Genomic DNA, 17408 nt, shown 5'->3' with positions numbered 1-17408 from the left:
CTCACTCTCAAACGCACCCGCTCACTCTCGCACGCACGAACGGTAGCCACCCGAGGTTACAAGCCTCAGAAGCAGCTCTCCTTTCAGTTCTCCTTCACACGTTTCAACAGCCATTACAACTTCAAAGAATCAAATTTTGATCAGCAGCTGTCACCTCCCTAGCGGTTCACTGTAAAAGCGACTCTTTGGCATGAACCAGGGACTAAGAAACGCTCACAAAGTGGTGTGTAGTGAGTTTTCGTATAACATTTACACAGACTGAATAACAGATGGACAAATGCATTAGCATAAGACCTGCTTCATACAGACACGAGGGTGAGACTGATCAGCAATCTTACATCATGTCACCTTCTAGCTTACTGACTATGCCTAATTTTAACAATGAATGCGTTTTTACTGTTATCTTTCTGCCTTTAGTCAAATGGGTTTATGATGATGATGATGATGATAATAATAATAATAACAACAATAATAATAACAATAATAGCAAAAGAAAAAGGCCCCAACTGAGTTGCTCAATCAACATATTTCAAGCCAACAGCAAACCTGGAAAAAGATCAAACTTGGGGGGAGACAATTTAAGGAGGATCAGTTTAGAGTGTATTCTTGTGAAGATGCTAAATACGTCCAAAACCTCATTAACCTGTAATAAGTTACACTGACTTTCTTTTGAATGCTACTCCATAACCTGCTATGAAGTCTGTGTGGATCTACAGAATTAACATGAGACTCTAAACATTTCAACATCTATGGAATTAACAGGACAGGCTACAGGAAGCGTTTGTATTTACATAAAGTGTTGAAGAGAAGAGGAAAGTACAGAACAGGACTGCCATTCTTAATGCTCAAATTTGGGCTCAGATGAAGGGGCACATTGAAAAACACACTTCGCTGCCTCTGCAATGTACAAAAAAAGTGTAGTCTAGACGTTTATGCCTGCATACATTAAGGCAACAAAAACTAGGAGGGTGATCCTCGCACCAGACGAGAGCACAATGGCCAGTGCACAAAGCAAGAGACGGTGGCTTAAATATGGTGCTTCTTGGAAAGAAAAAAAGCGGACCAAAAAAAAAAATAATTCGGTGTGCAAAAAAAAAAAAAAAAGTTAGGACAAAGGGGGGAAACGCTGCACGTTTCTCCAGCCATGTACAGGAAGCAAAATGAGAACTATGAAGTTTGACACTATTCACGGGGCCCTACAATCCCTGGTATGCAGACAGAATGCCAGGCTTAAGAGCGGGGGAGGAAAGCTGGCAAAACTGTTCGTCACATAAAAGCGTGTCTATATTTCTGACACCTCTGCGAATAAAGCGCATGGGAGCCCTTTCACACCGAGAACCAGGGGCAAACCGGTCAGCAGAAGGGTGAAGAGACAAACTCGTCAGCCTAGCTCGACTGTAAACGAGAGGAAAACTTGCTGAAAAATAATAGTGATATAAAACAAAACAAAACGAGGCATCTTAAGTCCGGTAGAGCGCAGGTCTAGTGTATGATTGACACTGAGCAAAGATGCTCTAGAAAAAGGATGTAGAAGAATTAGAGCTAATTATGGTCATCCTTGAAGGGTACAGATACTTAAGGCTTTTCATTTACATGACTGAATGAGAACAACAGTTACAAGATTAGTACATTAGAAATTCTGCTCCAGGTTCTGCTCGATCCAGTGAAACAAGTTGCCTCGGGACTGTGGTCCACCAGCTGAACCGCTGTCCTAAAGTACTGATAAACTTTTAGGAGAGAAAGCATTCCTAGTTCTGTTTTGTACATCGACAACATTTGGCAGATGCTCTTATCCAGAGCGACTTACAGTTTTCTCTCATCTTATACAACTGAGCAACTGAGAGTTAAAGTCCTTGCTCTAGAGCCCAGCAGCTTGGTGAATCTGGGATTCAAACAAACCTCACAACCTTCTGATCATCAGCCCAACACCTTACCCACCACTAAGCTGCCACATCCCATGGCAAAACGATCCCACGGCTTATAATAGTACACCGTAATAACACAACGTGCCCTATTATATCTAGGAGCAATTCAGATTCCTAGTAAATTGTGATGCTGAAGGTCAAGGAAAAGTTTAAACTAACAGCAGCCATGGAAAAAATATCCATCTTTGAAGATGCTCGATACATTCTCATTTCAGTCCAGAATTTTTTTTCAAATAAAAGCCTCTACTGCGGCTGTTTGTTTCTCAGAAAGTTGAGCCGCTGAAGGTCGTGGAGTGGTGGACAGAAACGTCTGTATAACACGCCACTCTAATGTGCTTTCTTTCGAGGAATTGTGAAGTCAGTCAACTGAAACTTTCTGACCCGGTGTTCAAGCTGCGTCTCAGAGGACAATGACACACGTGTAGGAGATATTTAAGTGCTGTTGATCCTCTTCTTCCATACATGAGATGAACAGAGGAGAGACAGACAGAAAGATAGACCGAGAGACAGAGACGGAGAGAGACAGACAGACAGGCAGAGAGCGAGACAGACAGAAGAAAGGGAGAGAGAGAGACAGAGAGAGATAGACAAAGGGGGGGAGAGAGACAGACAAAGAGACAAACAGAGAGGAAGACAGAGATGAAGACAGAGTGTTATCCCACATCCTGAGTGCTTTCCAGTGATGATGCTCATTACATACACACTTCAGTCCATTCTAATTAAAGCCTTTACTGTGTGTTTGTTACACTTCAGCTGCTCAGTAAGATGCGATGTTGAAGGTCATGGAGTGGTGGACGGAAACACACGTCTAACACGTCGCGCTAATGTGCTTCGTTTCTGAGAAATGTGAAGTCAGTCAGCTGTTTGTTTTTAATCTGCTGCACAGGCTGGGTCACGGGGCAGCGGGACACACTTGGAGGATAGCATTAGTCAGCCTCTTCCTCATACATATGCCTGAGATTTTACTAGTGTTACTAAGACTGACAGAGGAGAGAGAGAGAGAGAGAGAGAGAGAGAGTGTGTGTGTGTGTGTGTGTGTGTGTGTGTGTTAAAAAATCTCTTTTACCTAGAAAAGATCACAGAGACTTTTGCTTTCCTGGCTCCTGGTTTTGAAAGACAGTGACATGGTTACGATGCAAATGATCTGTTGAAAGTATGAGAACTTTTCTGCTGCTCCAATTGGGAGCCTGTTAAAAATTTGTTTTGAAGGCACAGAAATATTAAGAGGAAAAAAAAAAAAAAACTGCTCTGACTGACTGCTCATTAAGTTTAAGAGCTTCCAGGAGAAGTTTAAAAGCTTCCATCAAATTTCTCTTTCTCCTTGCCACATTTTAAACATGAAGTTACTGAAGTTAGACATTACACTAGTGTTCAGACAAAATCGAACTCTTAAATAAGTAAGTCATAAATAGTGCTCTTAAAAATGCCTGGTACTCTGCCTCTCATCATAAAGGTATTTGGTGCAGCATGTGTTTTGCAGTTCAGAAGAGCTTTGTATTTAGGACACGCTCGGTTGCTGTGGGAATCTCCCTGCGGAGGAGCTTCAGTCGTCCCCGACACTCGGGTAAAAAGCTCCCTTGTGCATGAAGTTAGTGAAGTACAGTTTATACAGCTGCCTTTGAGACAAGTGCTCTGGAGCACCACACACGCAGCAGAAGCAGCAGCACGACTGTACACCGTTGATGGCAATCGCAGGCCCGCGTGCGCTGCACAGGGAATCGGACTTGTAAAGCAGCGCATGTGGCGGCGACCCGAGGCAAACTTCTGAGCCAAGCTCTAGAGTCCAAAACAATATATGAAAACATAGATAGTAAGTCATTCCCATCAGATACAGGTGGAAACTTTCATGCCTTTCCCAGGTGTAATTTAATCAGCATTGAGATGAATGATTTCACAGAACTTGGATGTAGAATACACCCCACTGGCATTCCCACACACACACGCACGCACAAGCATGCACGTAGTCACGCACATTCAAAAACACACAGACATGCGAATACACATACTGTACATACGCTCAAAAACATAATACAATAGGCACACAATCTCAGAGGTATCTCAGAAGTTACACTCAACTGTGAACAGGAAGTCAATCTGGGAAACAAAAATAATTCATTTGAATAACACTTAATCGTTAGCCCAAAAACATAAGCAGTACATTGGACATTTACCAAAAGACTCCTAATGAGGAGTGAATAAATGATCACAAACTCACTGAGCTTGGCACATACGTGAAACTCTTCTGTGTGGTTTGTAAACATTTGCTTTATCGCATGCCAGACTGTGGAAATAATACCTGGCTATTACATGAGCACTTGCCCTTGTTCATCACCTGGGGGGGATCATTTCCTGTTATTAATCTAGGGGTGCGTCCTCATCCAAAAAAGTGCAAACGAGTCTTTTAAAAAAAGCTGTGCTCATTTAACCGGAGTAAATATCCCCGAGGCCTGCGTTCGTGTCTTAGATTCACTGAAATCTCGGAAATCACGTTGAGAGCAGGTTTATTAATGAACACACACACATACACAAGAAAAAAAAAAAAAAACAAAACGGATACATGAGGAGAAACAAAATGAAGCAAGGCGTTAACAATCCCACACATTGTGTGCACCCTTGAAAAGTGAGCTTTCAGCACCCATGCAATCAGGATGTTATTGGATGGGGATTGACCTCTTTGACACGTCGACAGATTTCATCGCTAGGTCATATATTGTTAAGTCAACGAGCCTTAGACTTCCAGAAAGGAAGCAAAACCACGACCCTTAACCTCAGCAGCCGAGTCGTGTCTGTGTCGGCTGTTGCGCAACGCGTCCCGGTTGGCCATCTTTGAAGTGAGAGGACTGTGCTAATAACAGATCGGACATACGGGGTCACTAATAGAAACAAACAACATGTACTACTTGTGTGAGTGAAAGGAGGGTGCAGTTGGCACTGAGGGTCAAATCTATTCTCATGTTACACTGAGCAGTCTGGGTGGGGCAGACTGTGTGACTGTGTGTGTGTGGGAAGAGGCATTTCCGCATGCTATTAGCCACATGCCACCTGTTTGTTTGGAGGCAACGTCCATGGAAAAAGCTTGGCGTGTCTTGTTGAAACAGAGCTCGTTTTTAAGTGTCACTCTCAAGCCATCTGGCTTGTTTGCACTTTTGAGAACAGAAAGCGTTCACTGCGACATTATGTGGCAAAATGGTACCATATGTGTGCGTCAATATTTAGCAAAGAGCATGAAAATGACCTCACACACCAGGAGCATCACAGCTTTCAGAGGAAGGTGATAATGACGGATATGCGAAGACGGAATAGTCAGTTACAGGCACGCTCACCGGATACAAGGTTTATTAAAAGGAAACACAACAACAACAAAACACTGGTTTCAAACGGCATAAAAAGCATAGTTCAGTAGTTGACCAGCAAAACTTAATTTTGCAATAACTTAAGTAAACTTAGGGCAGTGAAACCTTTACGCGAGCACTGAACGTTTGCATGTAGGCTTTGAGCATGTATGCGTCTGCACACTTTCCAGACATACAGTATGAGAGCAGAAGAAGAATTCTAAAGTGTATATGTGTGTGTATTTGTGCCTGAGCAAAGCAGATCTGGGCAAAATATGATAAATTTCAGTGCCTGTGTGTGTGTGTGTGTGTGTGTGTGTGTGTGTGTGTGTGTGTGTGTGTGCGGTGTATGTTTAAAACATGGAAAGCTGAAACATGGAAACACAAATCCCTTACAACAGCCCAAAACCTTTTGATTTAAATAATCATCTCTACTTTTCCAGTTAGGAAATTTCAGCTCAACCACAAATAAAAGATGAAATGTAAACAGACATAAAAATGTAGAATTTGATGATATTGAAAACAAAAAAATGTCATGTCCCATATCAGTGATATTTAGTGTTCAACCATGATTTAATATTTGACCATGTTTACTGGTCAAATTTTCCTTATGTCTAGTCTAATCTCTACTGAAGCATGCGTTCAGACGACACTCGGATGAATTGGATCTAAAACGGATCATAGGGTTTTGCTTGTGGAGTGCAAAGTAAAAAGTTCTACTTTTCTCTCCAATTTGTGTCATTTGTAAAAAAAAAAAAAAAAAAAAAATATATTTAATTTTTCAGCACGGCTGAAGTAAGTTTCGTTCCTCTGGCCAAACAAAGGTGACACGCACTGAAGGGTGCTTTAATGGTTACTGTCTCTTGAGTGCTAAGTAAATGAAATACTATTTAGAGGCTAATACACAAAGCCTCTTGTAAGGTCCTCTTCAAAAGAGCCATATCCTTTGACCTAGTTGTCCAGCCTTGAAATTTCCGCGCGAGCACCTGGTAGGAGGAACGATTTAGACAAAACAGACACTTGAGATGTGTGTGTGGGGAGAGGGAGGACAGGTCAGTGTGGTCTGCTTTACAGGCTGTATTTTCTCTACATTTCTGACAGAATTCTTACAAGGTGAAGCCATTAAATCCAAAGATATCTCTGCAAAAAGTAATTCTCTCATTTCTGCTAATATTAGATTTCCATAAACCTTCAGTGACTCAAGACTAAATCTACAGCAGCAGATTTCATGTCTGGAATATTAGGTGTTTATCCATAGTTACCCAGAAAATAGGTTCAACAGCCAGACGAAGACTTCCTGTTGACATAAAAACCAAGTTTTCCTTCGATGTGAAGCAGTGTTTAAACACAGTTATGCAATGAGGCATTCTGATTTAAACTGCTAGACGCTGCTTCGCCGAGTCAAGCCCTGTAAGGTCTCCGAAAAGCACAAGGCAACAATGAAACCTACATTGAGTTAATTAACAAACTTTGTCTGGGAGACTGGTGCAAACACAGAGACGGTCACCAAAGGGGAATTGTTCAGTTAATGAGACAAGCAGACAGGACAACCACTGCATCCCAATCAGATGGCTGGCACAAACCAGCTTCCTTGTTTGTCTCAATAAGAAATACATGCTCATTTTTGTTGACTGCAGATTTCAAGCTGAGTTTAAAACTTGGCAGAGAGTCTGTCTGTCCATGATCCAGTATAACTGCAGCTTTGACACAGATTAATTAAAATGAAGAATCTGAAGCTCATTTAGGTGGTCAGTCAGTTCATAACCTGTGTGGCCTCGCTTGGGGCTCACAAGGAAGTGGTGGTTTAAACTCCTGGTAGAATAAAAGATTAGCTCTTATTTCCAAGTTTTCATTTATTTACACGACATCAGTTTAAATTTCTGGGCCGGGTTTATAACCACGATTTAGCACCTTAGCTCTATAATATAGTTCCAATATACAGTGATTAAAAACACTTAATCATCACAATATAACATCAAGTCAATTAAACTTCAGGAATATCAATCTGTCCAGTTAGGAACCAGAAGGGACTGTGAATCAGTTCCACGTGCTTTGGTCCAAAAACAAAACAACCTCGAAAAAAAGATAATGACTTTACAGGTCGTGGCTAAAGATGACTGCACTCTCCGTATCCTTCCTGTCTATTTTGTCTCTAGTTTTTGTTAGAATCCTTGTCACTACTTGCAGCATGAGGCAATTACAAACCAAGCAGGTTGCACGGGTAGTCCAGCTACTCCAGGATGGCACATCCGTTCATGTCGTCGCAATGGGGTTTGGTGTGTCTCCCAGCACAATTTTTAGAGCATGGAAGAAATACCAGGCGACAAGCAGTTACACAAGGACAGGACAACAACCCAGCAGCAGGACCAGTATCTGCTCCTTTGTGCAAGGAAAAACAGAAGCCCTACAAAATGACCTCCAGCAGGCTACTTGTGTGTATGTTTTAGACCAAGTGGGACTTGTGCTCACTTGTCTAGTGGGACTTGTGCTCACAGGCCAGCACCATGCAGTTTGATTGGCATTTGCCAGAGAACACCAGAATTGGCAGGCTCACCAGTGGCGCCCTGATCTCTTCACGGATGAGAGCAGGCTCACACCGAGCACATTACACATTACAGAAGTAAAGAAGCCTGGAGATGCCCTAGGGAGGATTATGCTGCCTGGAAAATTATCCAGCATGACCGGTTTGGCAGTGGATCAGTAATGATCCAGGGAGGAATATCCTTGGAGGGCCACATAGACATTCATGTGCTAGCCAACAGGACCCTTACTGCTGTTAGGTACAGGGATGAAATCCTAAGAGCCATTGTCAGACCATACGCTGCTGAAAAGGGCCCTAGGTTCCTCCTGGTGGATGCCTATCCTCAAGTGACTAGAATGTTAGCAGTTTCTGGATGATTAAGGCACTGATGCCACTGACTGGCCCTCAACATCGGGGTTATGACTCGGAGCATCCAAAGCCACCATGAGGCAACACAGACTGTCCAGGAGCTAACTGATGCCTTGATCCAGGTCTAGGAGGAGAACCCCCAGGATGTTTTTCATCATCTCAACAGGAGCATGCCTAGATGTTATCTGTTGAGTTAGGTAAGTTTTCTTCAGCTGTTGCTCCTATTATCTGTGGAGAGCCTCAAGGATCCATTTTAGGGCCACTTCTTTTTAATTTATATATGCGACCTTTGGGGTACATTATTAGGAGACACAATGTTTCATTTCATTTATATGCTGATGATACCCAGTTGTACATACCATTGAAAGCTGGCGATACCATTCAACCCTTATTGGCCTGCCTTGGGGACATCAAGAAATGGCTGTCCAATAGCTCTCTTCGACTAAATGAAAATAAAACGGAAGTAATCGACTTTGGCCCCCCTAAGTTGAGAAGTGGTCTTATAAACGAGCTTGGCAAGCATTTCCCCTCAGTCTCCTCCCAGGTTAGGAATCTTGTGTCATTCTGGACTCTGAACTTTGCTTAACTAAGCAAATTAATACAGTTGTCAGTTTTTATCAGTTACGGATCATCTCGAGACTGAAATCTTTTTTAACTTTTAATGACCTGGAGAAAGTCATTCATGCTTTTATCACCTCCCGCCTTGACTACTGTAATTCATTATATTTGGGTCTTCCTCAGTCATCTATTGCACACGTACAGATGGTACACAATGCAGCTGCGAGACACTGGCAAAGAAAACAGATCACATTACACCAATTTTAGCCTCTCTTCACTGGCTTCCTGTCTATTTTAGAATTCAATTTAAAATTTTGTTGTTTGTTTTTAAAGCTCTTAATGGTCAAGTCCCATCTTATCTCACAGATCATCTTATTCCTTCTTCATCCACCAGATCTCTAAGATCTTCTGATAGAGCTCTCTTGGTTGTCCCTCGTTCACGCTTAAAAACGAAGGGTGATAGGGCTTTTTCTATTGCGGCCCCCCGTCTCTGGGACCAACTTCCACTAGACATTCGCCTTGCACCTTCCAGTACAACTTTTAAAGTGAAGTTGAAAACATATTTTTATTCCCAGGCATTTTAATTGGATTGTCTATGTTCTATTGTTTTATTGTATCATCTGTTTTGTTTATTTTATGTTTAGTTTTTGACTTTGTGCAGCACTGTGGTCAGCTCTGCTGTGATAAATGTGCTATATAAATAAACTTTACTTACTTACTTATCAAAATTGCATACAATGACGTGGTGATGAAATTCAAAGTTGCAACTTTTTACTTCAGTGTGATCTTGAATCCAGCCCAATCCAATTTTGGCTTCCATTGTCAGATCATTTTGTTCTTAACAAATGTATACAAGTAGATTTTTAGCTTGAATATGTCATTCATCAAGATCCGATGAGGGATTTAAGCGTTTCCTGGCTTTTTTTTTTTGTGCGGGCGATTTACAATCTCGATCTAGATATAGATTAGTTTAGTCAAATCAAGTCGCTTTTATTGTCATTTCAACCATATATAGCTGTTGCAGTACATAGTGAAATGAGAAAACATTTCTCCAGCACCACTTTGCTACATAAAAGTGAAGTTAGCTTGAAGAGACACATTAACGTATATGCATTTAAAAATGCTGATGCAGACAAAGCAATCACAGGTTACATTTTCAGCAAAAGAACATAATATCATTAAGAAAGTTACTAGGAAGTGACTAACTGCACTGCGGATGTAGGGATAGCCTGAGTGGTCCTCTACACTTATACTCCTCTAAAGCTACAAACATTTCTCGAAACAGTCTAGTAATTTGTACCTCAAACCACTGCATATTTTTTTTTCTGAAAGCATGCAGCAATTTGTCACTTAGTCAAAAGTCATATGCCATTTTTTCCCCCAGCAGTTATCTACTTTCTCAGACTGAAAGTATGTGACGAAACTTGCTTTGGGATGTTAGGTGGATATTGTTAACTAATCAGACATTCCGTGTAAAGCTGCATATCGGTGGCCAGCCATGCGGTTTGTCTCACAGCTCAGCATGCTTAATCAAACAGTAATTATGAACAAAAGCAAGCCAGGGCAGGCACCAGAGCGAGAGAGTGCCAGGTCTCAGCCACAATCACGCAGGTCTTTAATTGCCATCATTTGATATGCCACACGTTTCGAACTGCTCAGAAAGTGTTCCATATGCAAGCACTTTTACATGAACGCATGACATTGGCTTTGCACATTTTGTTCCGTTGTGAAATCCCACTTTCATATCTTTGGCCAGGCGAGGATATGGAGTCTAATTATCTTTCTTTGAAAAGGCTGCAGATAGCTGTTCAAGTTCTAAGATGTTGCCAGTAATGTTTACAATCTCTTTGTCAGAGAGAGGCCACGGAAATACGTCTAAGGGAAACCACAACGCTCCTTGATTCTGATTTGTCAGGTGTTGACTCAGTTTCTTTAAACTCTTTAATCAAAGCTCCAAGTGTTGAGTTTATGAAGCGTCCTAACGTTCCACTTTTTTTTTCCGTTTGAATAAGTGCAACATCCAGGTGCTTGAAGTGCACTTCTTGTTGGAATGCTCAGTGTTAACACTCAACTAACACTATTTATACAAAAAAGTACTGTAGAATAGTGTACATTAATGTGATTCTAGATGCACCTAAAAATTTACATTAACACACTCATTCTAACATGTTAACATTTCTACAATAACTAAAAAGTTGCTGTGTCCGTTTATTAACAGGTAAAATTGTTGTTTTTTTTGTGATGAGATATTAATCCTGCATTTTAAGAAGTTTCCAGTGAGTTACTCCACTTCATCACACCACTCTAACGTTGGTTAACTTCCAATAACAGCATGCCCTGTGGTCTTTTATTATTTACGTAATACACTTTTAGTGCTTTGTGTAGTACTTTGTTACACACTGTAGACATAAAAAATACTATTTTTGAATAAACTGTCACAAGTTTCTCATTTCTTCCTTAATTTGTAGAAATTCTGGACAACAATCTTGCAACCTTTGCGGCTATTGATGCTATGTTCATAAAAGCCTGGGCTAAGTTATATAAGTGAAATTGTGAAAATTTCCAAGTTTTGTGATATGTTTGCCATTACCATATCATCCAGTGTTAAATCTCAGACAAAGTTCAACTAGGTCTACAAAAGGTTACGAGGGATCAAACAGAATTGTGTAAAACATACAGACTATTCCAACCCTTCACTGTAACAGAGATAGTCATCAAAGTACAAATTCAAATACACACTTTCTCTGTTTAATCAACTTTTTCATAGCTGGTCAATGATGTGTAACTCACTACACAATCCTTTTCATTCATGAGCTTGAGTAAATGACTTGGGCTGAAACATGCTACTGTGATAGTCGAGTTGTAAACATGAAATGTAACGGTTCTGCATAATTGGTGCCAAAGTTAATTGGGCAAACTATACAATTTAAATCATGTTACACAATTTCTTCCAGGAAGAGAGTTTATGCACAATTACATATTTCAGCCCAGAAACTAATGCATCACTGTAATGAGCTGATTTCTTTTTTTTTTTCAGGTTGCATAGTTCCACACATTAGAGCCATGCCTGTCAAGTAACCTCAGCATGCATCGTGCACATGTCTGAAACCAACATTATTCACTCCACCTTATCCTAGCAGACGAAGCCGCTACTGTCTGTCTCGTCTGTTTCTTCCCCCCCTGCTTTCTCTTTTCACTCCATTCTTTTAGCGAACCCATAATCGGCTTTAAATCAGAGCGGCCCCAAGCTTGAAGTGAGAGCCCTCATCCTGGCAGCTTCAGACACCAGAAGAGACACAATATACACCCACCCAAATACCCACTACAGGAGGGTTATTTTCCTTAGGCAAGTAATAAAGAATTTTTTTTTTCTTTAAGGACACTTTCCTGTGAATTAAAGGCTTTAAAATTACTTACTGTGTCCAGGTACACACTGAAAATTGTTTAAAAATGGTGTACCAAAGGGAAATTTGCTAAACTTAACCAAGTATTTATTTCATTAAAACTCTACAAGATTTTGTTGTTGGACTTATAATTTTACTTCAGTCTGAGTGCATGTTTATTTATTTAACCAACTTATCGAGGTTGGCTAAACATTAACAAAAATTCCAAAGAAAAGTAGTTTGTTTATCTTTAAACACGCAGTTATTTTGTCTAATACGCCACTCAGACATAAACTGTGACATAAGGTTAGACAAATACCATGGGGGAAAAATAATAATATTAATAATAATAATAATAACAATAATAGACACGACTATTAAATCAAGCAAGAACTTGCAGGTGTCTGGATAAAGGTGAAGCCAGGTACGCTGTGCTTCTTAAACCGCATGACCTCATGCCACTGGTCTGCTTTGTGAGTGAAGATCTGTCGCGATTGGACGTTTATTCCGAGCACGCTGATGTGCTGTGACCAAGAGAAAGGCAGGTCAAATTTTATTTAGTCAAAAATACTGATTGTGAACTAGGATCTAACTGATGTTTGGGAGTTTTGAGCTGTTTTCTTCATTTCCCTGTTTTTATATTAACAGACATAAAATATAAGTTTCTATCAAGATTCATTTTGAGAATAGGTTTGATTATAAGAAAAAAAAGAGCAGAAGAAAAAAAATATAGGTGAATAAGTGAACAAAAACAATACGTTTTGACACGGTTGCTGCTTCTATCTACCGGGTCTTGCCTACACACATTTGTTTTAAATAAACTTGAGAGAAAATGAAACCCGAGCTGAATCGACTCTCCCCCGTCAAAAAATCATTAACACCAAACGCAGCATGTTCACTCTTACCAGTTTCTCATCCACTGTGATGAGCTGCGACTCTTGGCCTTGTTTCTGCGCCAGACATCCTGATGTGCTAACTGACCTGCAAGACAGGAAGTTTGAGGGGGGAAAATGAGACCGAAATGAAAAATAATCACTAAAGTAAACAAAGGCAACCACAATGCTGTGGCAGACTAGGGAGAGGGAAGCGCATGCTGAATCGCTCCTATTACTTCTGTCTGCTGGTTTTCTGGCACGCTCCCATTAGCCAGTTAGCAACAGACGGCACTTTATGTCAGCTCACCGACCCACGGTTACCACCGGAGAGTTTTGGAGCAAGAGTCTCCCGAGAACAGCAGCATGAAAAAAACGTGTGGTAGCCGGTTTGTCACGAACAGAAGCTAATGCCAGGAAAAGCCTCAGTGACCTTTCTCACATCTCTTCTGGCAGATAGAAAGCTTTTTGGCAGTGGAAACATGTAAGCTTCCATTATTGGGTTCAGAAAGGCAGCTATGTGGTCTTTAGATTGTAAATGTGAGTGAACTTTTGCCTTTTCATCCCACACACATACTTTTCAAATATTATATATACATTTTTCTCTCTTTTAACCTTTTATTGTTATTGTTAATGTTCTTTGAGCGCAGATACACACATTTTCTCTTTCCGTCTCCCTCCAAGCAAGTGGTTGTGACAGTGTTGGTTAAGCAAAACAAAAATATTTAGGTATAGAAGCAGAACATAATTAGTTTAAGAAAGTCCAACTTTCTATAATAGTTTCTATAAATTCCCTGAAACTATTAGATCTTTAATATCCATCTGCTGCACTTACATCCATCTGCATCATTTTTTTATTTAATATAATACTTTAACATAGAATACATTGTTAAACATGCAAGCACACATACCTTTTCCTAATTAAGGCACTTTGCTAAAACATTAGTATTGCTCTTTCAGCGTCATTAACTAGCAGCATCAGAGGAATGAAGAGTCACAATACGAGACAAATACACAAGAGTGTAATTATACAATCTGCTACAGAATTATCGACATCTCGAACATTTTTACCCATCTTTAACAAGGGGGCCAATATTTCTGGAGCTCATTGTAGCTACAATACATAGTTTACATGAGGTAGTACAAAAAAAATTTCAAAATACTAAAAGTCAATAAATACTTTTCATAACCTTAGCTCCAACCTGAACAACTTACAAACATACATGTTTACATGTTAACCTTTACAATTTGAAATCTTCAGCTTGACCCAAGATTAATTTTGAAACAACATTATGAGCTGATTTTTTGTGACTTTATATTACCCACAATGCCATTTGATTGCCTGCTGACAGTGGAGCCACTGATATTCCACCTCTACCTAAAAAAATTTGATGCAGGAATAAAGTTCTTGTCCTTTTGTTTTTGGAAGCTAACGGCAAAATCTAGATTTAATATGGTTTGAAATTTACTACAGATGATAATCTAATAATAACTGCAACATCATGGTACAAATAGACCGTTTAAAAAGCCACAATCTGGTGGTGAAACTTTATAGAAATAAAATCTTCTAAAAACTGTGTGTATACAGTATGTACACCAATCAGCCAAAATCACCTGCCTAATATTGTGTAGATCCCACTTGTGCCACTAAAACAGCTCTGACCTGTCTAAGCATGAACTCCACAAGACCTCTGAAGGTGTGCTGTGCTATCTGGCACCACATGTCAAGTTCTATAAATTGAGAGCTTGGGCCACCTTAGATAAGTCTTGTTTCTCCAGCATGTCCCACAGATGCTCCATTGGATTAAGATTTGGGAAATTTGAAAGCCAAACCAACATCTTGTCATGTGGCAGGGGCATTATCCTGCTGAAAGAGGCCACTACCTTTAGGGAATACTGCTGTCATGAAAGTGTGTAGAAATGTTTGAGTAAGTAGTGAATGCCAAAGTAACATCCACATGAATGCCACAGAACAAGGTTTTCTAGCAGAACTTTGGCCAAGAGCATTACACAGACTCTGCTGGCTTGGCTTCTTCCCAAAGTGCATCCTGGCACCATATCTTCCCCAGGTGAGTGTCAGACACACATACCCGGCCGTCCACATAGTGTAAAAGGAAACATGATTCCTCAGACCAGGACACCTTTTTCCATTGTTCCATGGTCCAGATCTGATGCTCACATGCCCACTGTGGGTGCTTATAGAGTGGAAGCGGTCGGCATGGGAACACTGACTTGCCCCTTATACTCGTCCACTTTTGGTCAAACCTGACCCAGACAAGTCTGGGCTTGGACAATGTCGCTCAGCTTCTTGCTGATATTTCTTTTACTGTATATCTTTTACTGCTGCTTTTACTGCAGATTACATGACCAAAGGGTTTTCAGTGCAGTCCACGTTCTTTCTCAGCCTGTAGTTTGGATCAGTGTTGCCAACATAGTGAACCACATTAGCAATTTAAAGAAAGGTAGTGACTAGTTAGTGACTTGACAAATGCAATGACAAATCACTGGTCCCCACTGTTTCCAATGACCAATCGTTGATCATTATTGTTTGTCCCACCCATCTACTTTTTAAATCATTTTAAAACTAAATGATATTTACGAGCAATAAAATCAAGTCATTTCATCCACAAACGTTAACGTTGGTGTCTCCTTCTGAATGACTTACTAACTCCAATTTGTAACCGATCTTTATAGAATTTAGATAATTCTACAATAATAAAATTGTACAATAACAACATTCAATAACAAATGGTGCCATGACCAAGAGATACCTAAGAGATAATTAATCGTTTATTTTTACTTCTATTCTAATAAGACTATTTTAATCAAAGTGCATTCAGAATAGTTACAGTTTAATGCAACAACAAAAAAGAAAGGTTTAATTAATATGCAAAAGAGGTTGTGACGTCATCAAACCGAGTGACCAATCACACTGTATGCTGTGTGCTACTAAAGAAAAAAATAAAATAAAAAAATAAAATAAAAAAGCTCCTGCTAATTTTTTTTGTTTGTTTGTTTCTGTTTCACCTGGAAATGACACGTTATTTCGTTATAGGTTGTATTTTCGATATGAGCTTTGTATTTATTGTAACCTTTACAATGTTACTGAAAGGCTATTTAGCTTGCTAGCTTGTTTAGCTAATCGATAGCCTGGTGTTTTGCTCAGTAATCTCATGCGATTTTTATTATATTATACAATATATATGTATATATATATTATACAATAATTCAACGCGCTGGTTATTACCTTAGTGGTGTTCTTGCGACTGTATGGCGCAAACAAATTCGGCTCAGACCAGACAAGAGTGACATTGAAGACGCCATGTTGACGGATCAGACACTCTACGGCGTCCTATTGAGGCCAAACATATTTCAAACGCGATTCTTTAACCCGAAATTAGCTAGGAGCCTTTCCAAAGACCAAAAAACAGACCCAAAACGCATATTATCGTCCCAAATAACGTCATTATGGAGTCAATAGTGGTGTTTTTCATGATCAAACTTTTCACTTTTTATTTATTAATCAATTAAAACAGCATCAGACGAATCATTAGAGAAATAATGTGTGTGTTTTGAATGAATCTCCTTAAGTGACACTTTTACTTGCTCTACACATCAATGTCTGTTTATTAACTGTATCTCCAGTCATTAAATTACTTAAAGTGTGGTGTGTTAATTGAAAATCAGAGTTTTTATTAAGTCAGAAGGTGAAAATATATGAATATTTTTTTAATATGTATTTTTTTTATGTATTTATACTTAACATGAGTTTAAATGCTTAAAAAAAAAAAAATCTTAAATTTAATTCCTTACATTTCTGTTTACCTTTGAAGTACGAAAGATCGCTCGATCACCTAATGATTGTATGAATGACTTTTTTAATGTACATTTTAGTGTAAAGCATCCAATCAGGTACATCACTGTTAAAAAAATCAAGAATTGTGACAATTCATCATCTGCTTTAACCTTGTTAGCACTATAGCTATCCATAAGCGTTTGAAGACATATAAGAGACTGTACTTCATCGTGGATCTTAAGGATGAGCATTTCTGGCTCTACCACAGTAAAAGGTTTCAATATACTGAAGTAAGCAAAGACTCATCTAAACTAATATGTCTAAATTAAAACATCTAATCTAAGAAGTTCTACTAATTTGCTAAAGTGAATTGTCTATATTTAACTAATGAAGCTTGTACTGAGTTGCTAATCAAAAGTTAGTGTGTCACAAACAAAGCTTAAAAGAAAAAAGCATCCAGTTATGACAAATATTTTACTATTGATGGTGATACTTATGTAATAGATTCTGTAGGGTTTAGGTTAGGGTTGCACATTACGAAGAGCACCACACATATTTTGTGTGCGTTTAACTTTACTATACATGCATAATTGTGAATGTAAATATGCGCTGGCTTAAAAATATATTAGACATGGAAAAAGTACATGCACAC

At 39.5% G+C, this 17408-nt stretch overlaps 1 protein-coding gene across 1 annotated transcript in view; it reads right to left on the bottom strand.

The window, feature by feature from the left end:
• ndufs4 (NADH:ubiquinone oxidoreductase subunit S4) overlaps positions 1 to 16341 on the bottom strand; it is a 19986-nt gene extending 3645 nt beyond the window's left edge. Inside the window, exons 1-2 of the mRNA XM_060883223.1 lie at positions 16208 to 16341; positions 12994 to 13069 (exon numbers count right to left, since the gene is read on the bottom strand). Of these exons, the coding sequence (XP_060739206.1) occupies positions 12994 to 13069; positions 16208 to 16284 (153 nt within the window). The 5' untranslated portion in view covers positions 16285 to 16341. The remainder of the gene's footprint in view (positions 1 to 12993; positions 13070 to 16207) is intronic.
• Between the last annotated feature and the right edge of the window lie 1067 nt (positions 16342 to 17408).

The sequence above is a fragment of the Tachysurus vachellii genome, chromosome 12 (genome assembly GCF_030014155.1).
Source record: "Tachysurus vachellii isolate PV-2020 chromosome 12, HZAU_Pvac_v1, whole genome shotgun sequence".
NCBI classification, from domain to species: domain Eukaryota; kingdom Metazoa; phylum Chordata; class Actinopteri; order Siluriformes; family Bagridae; genus Tachysurus; species Tachysurus vachellii.
Note: the sequence above shows the minus strand (reverse complement) of the source record. Positions and strands in the feature narration are given on the sequence as shown.